This window comes from Zingiber officinale, chromosome 1A, assembly GCF_018446385.1.
Source record: "Zingiber officinale cultivar Zhangliang chromosome 1A, Zo_v1.1, whole genome shotgun sequence".
In the NCBI taxonomy this organism is placed as follows: Eukaryota; Viridiplantae; Streptophyta; class Magnoliopsida; order Zingiberales; family Zingiberaceae; genus Zingiber; species Zingiber officinale.
In genome coordinates this window covers 177,521,622-177,529,226 of record NC_055987.1, presented here as the reverse complement: position 1 = coordinate 177,529,226, position 7,605 = coordinate 177,521,622, and the positions used below count along the sequence as shown (strand labels likewise).

Here is a 7,605-nt window from a genome sequence, read left to right as displayed (position 1 = left end):
TAATTTATAAATATATATATATATAAAGAAGGTTTATACTTACATAAATTGTCTATGTGTCCCTTATGAATTTATAAGAGTATTCTCAATTGTCATTAGTAAAAATCATTCTAAAAAAAATAAAAACTTTCTATAAAATATATATATATATATATATATATATATATATATATATATATATATATATATATATATATATATATAAGGTTTATACTTACATAAATTGTCTATATGTCCCTTATGATTTTATAAGAGTATTCTGAATTGTCATTAGTAAAAAACATTATAAAAAAATAATAACTTTCCTCTCCCCTAACGATCAGAACCATCTAATTGTTGGAATTGTTTTTACTCCTCTATAGATTTTAAATCATATTAGTATAAACAACCTATTACATATTTGAAGGAAATTATATTTTAACTCTTCTATTTTTTAAAAAAAAATATTAAAAATAGTGATATAGTAAAAGATAATTATTGATTTGTTATTAAATAATTAACTAACACATAAAAAAAATCAATTATTTATAGCCTAATTGGTTAGGTTAAAGGGGTAAGGTTCAAGTTTTGGCAATATCATTCTTTTTAACCAATTTTTATCTATATATATATAAATTGAACCGATGAACCAAACTGACGGCTCAGCAATTTTTATGGGTTAGAACTGTAACCAGACCAACAAGGGACCAAGTCGGTTACGATTCTAGTCGGAGAACTAGGTCAATAGGTACCTGACTTGCTAACCCAGTTATGGGCCCAAATTAAGTCCAATTCAAAATCGGATAGCAATCATGTCTACTTCATAGATGAGCATGAAGATTATTTTAGATTGAGCAAATTTTAAAAGGTTGAAAAGAAGAAGAACAATTAAAAGTGTTCATATTTCTGAATTTATTTTAGATGGTTGGTAGAGAATTTATATGAACCGGACTCATCACTTTTAGAATTAGTAAGGAATTGCATACTTGAATTATAAAACAAAACAATTAAGGGTGTTTACTGTGAAGATGGCAACACAACGTTGATTAGTATGACTATGAGGTTAGAGAAATATAATGAAAAAAAAATCTTGGAACATTTAGTAAACATAATTAAAAATAGAAGTTAAATTAATTAAATATTGGTGGGGGATTGGTGAAATATTTTTTTAATTTAGGATAAAAATAAAGCAGAATTCCCTAAAGTTGTATCTAACTTTTACTTTTTCTCAATCACTCTTGTCTGAAAATTTTAAAGCAAATGCCTTTACATTTGCTTTTTATTACACATAAATACTCCTAATTATTCTAACTCAAAACCACTCCCAAACAATCAATCTGAAATGATAAACAGGGCTAGATAAAGTTGTGCCCGGAAGTAATTTAATTCATTAAACAATTTTATCATAGCCCCTGATTTATATATAGAGAAATTTAATACTTTATACATCTTTACCATGTATACTTCTGGACGATTCTCATATATTCGAACCCGGAGCTACTCCAGAATATCTCGATTCATTTTTGAAAATCAAGACACCCTTTACTCAAGTTCCCAAGCAGGAGTATATTATGACTGGGAAGAAGTTACAATTGCTATTCAAGGATGTGCAACTCCCTCATTTCGAGATTTCTACTCACTAGAAGATGTTTTTGATTCTGCCAGAACAATTATTGGGCCCAATTTCTTTATCAGTACTTTACTAAAAACAGGGAGCAAATCACCTATGGAAACAGATCAGCCAGAAAAAGCCCAAGAAAAACCTGAAAAAACATATGCACAGGCTATTACAACCTTTTCAAATACTGCACAGCCTAAGGTTCATAGGCCTAATTATTTAACATTGGGACAATTAAGAACTGCTGCAGCTGCTACCTCCAGATAAAGAAATTCGGAAGCAGTTTTGCTGGGCCTACCCACCATTATTCCAGATGAGATCTTCATATACATAAGGCGTCTTGTAGATGACTCTACTTTCTAAACCTTTGCGGAACTATGTGAAGCCTTAAAAATATTACATCAAGAACAAGTCCCAAAGGGGATGACAATCATATATGAAGGAGAAAGCAGCCCCAAATTGAAATGCAACAAAAGAACCAAAGCATGTGAAACTTCAGAAAAATATGGATGTCAATGTCATCTCATATATGCTTTACGAAAGGTACATATAAACATGGACACATATGAACCACCAACAAGTGATCTGGCTAAGGAGGCCCTGTAAGCTCTGGAGGTCAGAGCAGAACTTGCCAGCCTTTTAGTAGCCCATCGGTCAGCCTTCTTTTGATAATGCTTTAGTAGAATTGAATGTTGTGTTGTAAATGAAAATGGAAGGAATCGGGTGCCCATATCTCTTGGCCAGTAGATCTTTTCTATATATGTTTCTCCTGCTAGAAGATACTCATTTGGATCTTCGAATTTATCCCATGACCACTTAGCCCCTTGGACCGAAGCTCGCCAATGTTTCAATTGGTCTGGTAATGGTGAGAAAACTTCCCAATCGATATCAAAATCAAAAGTATAATCATCAAATTCTGATTGTCGACCATTGAGGTCATCAATATCTATTTTGATAAGGTGTCTAGCAGGCTTAATTTTTAGACCTACCCATTCTGGAGGCGAACTTTCAAACGTGCAAACAACAAATGTTTCTTCCTCTTCTAGGGCAATAGCTACGATTTATCCAAATTTCTTTGGAAAGTCCTGAAGAGAGTCAGGGTCATGTACCCATAGTTTGTAGAGCAAACCATAGTTCATTAAAAGGAATGGAGTAATGACTCTTCTTTTAATTATTGGTGGTTCATATGTGTCTATGTTTATATGTACCTTTCAAAAAGTATATAGGAGATGGCATGACATCCATATTTTTTTAAAGTTTCACAGACTTTGATTCTTTTGTTGGACACGGGTCTAGAAATTGATTGGAAAGAAATATATATAAACCGATTGAAAAGAAATTTTCTTATTATGCTATATTTTTGGAAACTCAGGCAAGGAATTTACTCGGGATGAGGTTATAGTCGTCATTTACAATTGTGATAAACCTTTTTATAAAGGATTTTATTCCTTGGAGGAGGCTCTTGACGCACTCAGAGCTAAGATAAACCCTAAAATCCAGCCAGATAAATCATACTTATTGGCAGCCAGTATTTCTGAATTAAGTGAAAGTTCTTCACAGCCTACTTCTCACCAAGAAAATATCAGTGACTTTGTTGCTGTACAAGTAAGACCACAAAGGTCAATGAATTATTGATCCCTTGAAATTAAAAAAAGCTAGACAGGAAAAACTTTAGAAAATATTTTCTCTGGACAGAACACTCTCTCTTTCTTCCATATCATGTTGAAGGATCATACCGAGTTTATAAAGAAGATTTTGTTTGGAATCCAAATCATGGATCCATAGTTGATTTAAAAGTCCAAAGTTTATTAATGTGAAGAGAGTAATAAGCCTTCCCCTGTAGTTCGTTTAAATTTTTCATAATGAATGTTAACTCTTCAGAAGGAATAAAGTAATTGACACTTGCAGCCAAGTGCTCTATCAGCACATTGGGGAAATGTGTTCTGAAACTGACGTTTATAATTATATTCCTCTCTATATATTATGGTAATACCTATAGTCGGATTTTGATAAAACCAATTCAAAGTTTCACCAAATTCCATAAACTTTTAAAAGGTAGAAGAAGTATCCCCAAGAGTTTGAATATAAGTTACACTGGCCTTGAGCTAAACTAATCCTGAAGATGGTTGGCCTTCTCCTGGTTCGCTTCACTGGATAAATCCAGAAGCACAAGTGCACTTCTCAAATTTTTTATTTCACTAGAGAAATATATTATGCAATGCATTGTTACTGAGATTCAATTTAGCTGAAGAGTTTCTATTCCCTCGGTTCTTTCTTTTTTGCGAGAACCCTCAACCAACTGTTCCATCGATCCACCTTCAAAAAATCTACAAAAGGGTAAATTCATTTCATTTAGTTAAGATTATTGTGATTGAGACCCTCCATAGAAATAGTGAGAAAGTGTAAGATCAGATCGTAGATTTTAAGTAGGGCTGTAAACAAGCCGAGCCGAGCCGAGCTTTGGGGTGTTCAAGCTTGTTTGATAAGATAACCGAGCCAAGCCGAGCCAAGCTTAAAATGAACCAAGCTTTTGAAATGAGTGTTCAAGCTTGGCTTGGTTTATTTTTTATGAGCTTGAGCTTGTTTGAAGCTTGGCTTGAGCTTGGTTCGTTTAGATGTTATCAAGCTCTCAATTCAAGCTTGGCTTGAGCTTGGTTCGAGCTTGGCTTGAGCTTGGTTTGAACTTGATTTGAGCTTGGTTCATTTAGATGTTATCAAGCTCTCAATTCAAGCTTGGCTTGAGCTTGGTTCGAGCTTGGCTTGAGCTTGGTTTGAGCTTGGTTCATTTAGATGTTATCAAGCTCTCAATCCAAGCTTGTTTGATTGTTTGAAACTTTTAATTGTTTGATTGGTTATTAAGATTGATAATTTAAATTTATTTATTTATTTTATTTTATTTTATTGTTTATTTAGCATATTGAAAAGAATTTTATTAATAAATATTGTTCGTGAACATTGTTCACGAACGTTGTTCACGAACATTGTTCACGAACATTGTTCACGAACGTTGTTCACGAACGTTAACGAGCTGAACACATATGTGTTCAAGCTTGTTTGTTTAGCTTAACGAGCTGTTCAAGCTTGTTTGTTTAATTAATCTAATGTATATTGAACGAACATAAACAAGCTCTTACCAAGCCGAACACCAAGCTTGTTCACGAACGCTTGGTTTATTTACAGCCCTAATTTTAAGATTCTAGTCCAATTCCAAATCTTACGAAGACTTTAATTTAGATTGGAAGATAGTGCCTCAGGGTAGTTTATGATTGTTATTACTGAGTTTGAGCCACTGGAGGAATTTATATACCGGATTGGTGGTGGATTCCTGTGTACTAGAGCAACTCAAATTGTATTGCCCAGTTTTGTACATGGTGTATGTCTTTTTATATCAGTCAGTCTGTTTCAACACCTCCAGTTATTTGATACTAAAACTCAGAGGGAAAGAAAACCAACAGAAAGTCATGGAATGGTGGTGGAGTCTTGCCTATCAGCTTCATTGTTGTAGGTAGCGTATGTCTTTTTTGTTTGTTTGTTTGTTTGTTTGTTTGTTTGTTTGTTTTGGGACCGTACTAACGATTTCTGGAGCAAAAAGGAAGCAAGAACTAGAAACAAAACAATTGAGTGAGTAAACAGCAGTAAAGCAATACCACGTCTGCAACATAATGACAAGCAGCTAATAACACCAGCAGTGAAATGTGGTGTTGGCCATGACTAGGATGGCATGTTATCTTATTGTACTTTCGATTCGATATTACATGCATTTTTGCCTTTGCTGCTCGCGGCAGAAACTTAGAATCTCACTTGTTGAGATTTATGTATTTATTCATGTGTATCTTTTAGCTAAGGCATAGTCTTCCTCACGTGTTCACCTTGGGTTGAATTGTCTTGCCTTCAACTTTTCTACGGAAGCACTAATTAATATCCAAAAGCTAAGCAATTCCCTCCAATAAGATCAGATTTCTCACAATGATGAAAAGTCAACTATCGACAAGAGGTCCATCGATCATAGTATCTATCATACAGAGATTTCAGAATCATTTACAGTCACAAGAGATACTCAAACACTAGAAGTTTATACTCATATAAGAATTGGAACTATATATTTGTATAACAAGTACTGAAAAGGTGAACATTGAAGCCACTGTACAGAAGCATTTCCCAATTACTCGAGATGTAAAAATAACTTCAAGCTTATACTGATATCAAAACTGGAACCATATTACTTCGTTGTACAACTATTGAAAAAGGAATACTATGAATTAACTACACTTGAGTTCATGGGGATTACCTCATATACCGGAATTGACATGCAAAGCAGCTCAGAGAGATGCATCTCTAAATCCATTTCATCGAACGGAGTTTTCCCCATGAATGGAAAATTCTGAGAGCCAAAATCGCCACCAATTACGTGAAATCGATCAAAATTGCATCTTTTGTAACTCAATCGAACTCCAGGTCTCGAGTCTCCTCCAAGAATCAAGCATTCAATTTGTGTCCTCTTCTGCCACTCAATCAAAAGCAAGCGTTTTATTTCCTTCCCAACAGTGGCAACCCTAACAGCCAAGCCCAGCGCATCGATGCCCTCCCTGACCGCTGAATTCAATTGCAGCCCGATGAATCCTTCGAGCACCTTAACACAGTTCTTCGAGATGTTGTATCCGCCTTTTAGAAACCCTACCCCCAGAGATCCACCAGCGAGGAGCGGGGATCTGGTGTGCTTGAGCAAACTGGCGGCGCCGAGGCAAGCCTTGAGCTTAGCCCTTTCCGCGGGCGGAAGCTTGAGGTCGAATCCTACGGGGACGAAGCGCTTGGTTGCCCTGTACCCCTTGACGATGGCCTTGGATGCGAGGAGGAGCGACTTGGGCGAAGGGGAGGAGAGCACCTGGGTGCCCTTGATGGCGTTGTCGGCGAGCTTGATGGCAGTGGTTACGGGTTTGAGGGACTCCGATCGGACGAGGACAAGCGATGCGAGGACGAACCCTAATCCGATGGAGGCTGGAAGCAGAGGAGGATTGAGGGACTCGATCGAGGGGAGGACAGGGGATGCTTCCTCCTGCAGCTGGTCGTCGCCGTGCTCCATGAAGAAGCCACCAGGGAAATGGAGAAATGGAGCGACATGTCACCTGTTCGAGCCACTTGATCTTTTTCCAACGCAATTTCGTCAACTCGTTGACCAATAGTTTTCATTGTTTTCTTTTATAGCCAAATCGTCTGATTAATATTGAAGGTGGACCTTCCCTACACCATCGACACCATCCATCGGGTACATTCGAAGACGTTCAGTAATACGTCGATAGCTTATCTCCGTATTTTTTTAATAGATAATACTAAATGATTAAAATCAGACTAGTCAAATAAATTTCTGTTTTTTTTTATTTTAAATTATTATTAAGGATATCTAATTAATATTATATTTTATGAGTCAATTATGTTTTTTCCATCTATTTTCATATTTTATTTTTAAAAATAATCTCTAATTAATTTTTATTAATAATACTTAATTAATTTTTTACCTAGTTTAATTAATTTTTTAACTAAATAAATTCATTTTCTATATAGCCAGCAAAACTTTCTGTTTTTTACTATCTTTGTAAAGTCATTTTAGTAATAATGAAGGTGGACCCTCTCCTACTCCATCCATCGGATACATCATTAGATGTGTATATTTCAGGTTGAGATTGCCCAACATAAGTTTTCCACTAAATTTGACGTCAGTTTATGCCTTAGTAGGGCATCTAACGGTGATATATTGTGTGCATGTGGAATGTGTTTACCATGTGTGTCAATCCAGAGCCAGAAAAATTTGTGTTGTTGTCCACCTTTGATAGGTTTTATTTTTGCAATCCATGAATGAATTTGTAATTTTTAATTTAGAATGTAAGAATACTAATATAGTAAAAAAAACATTATAGTATTTAGTAAGAAAAACATACAACAAAATCCGAATGAGGTATAGATATGGATTTCTCCACCTTCGACTCGTTAGGCTTTTAAAAATATTAAAAGGT

General features: G+C 35.2%; 1 protein-coding gene across 3 annotated transcripts; it reads right to left on the bottom strand.

The window, feature by feature from the left end:
• Positions 1-1,629: 1,629 nt before the first annotated feature.
• LOC122038510 lies at positions 1,630-6,743 on the bottom strand. 3 transcript variants are annotated; one of them, XM_042598294.1, is made up of 2 exons: positions 5,886-6,743; positions 1,630-1,742 (listed from the first exon to the last, which is right to left on the bottom strand). In XM_042598294.1, exons 1-2 carry the CDS (start codon positions 6,675-6,677, stop codon positions 1,704-1,706), a joined length of 831 nt encoding a protein of 276 aa, XP_042454228.1. In that variant the 5' UTR covers positions 6,678-6,743; the 3' UTR covers positions 1,630-1,703. The 3 variants fall into 3 exon arrangements, with proteins under 3 accessions (XP_042454228.1, XP_042454230.1, XP_042454229.1); XM_042598296.1 differs by lacking the exon at positions 1,630-1,742 and adding an exon at positions 3,667-3,924 and having other exon boundaries at positions 5,886-6,742; XM_042598295.1 differs by lacking the exon at positions 1,630-1,742 and adding an exon at positions 5,215-5,609 and having other exon boundaries at positions 5,886-6,741.
• Positions 6,744-7,605: the final 862 nt, after the last annotated feature.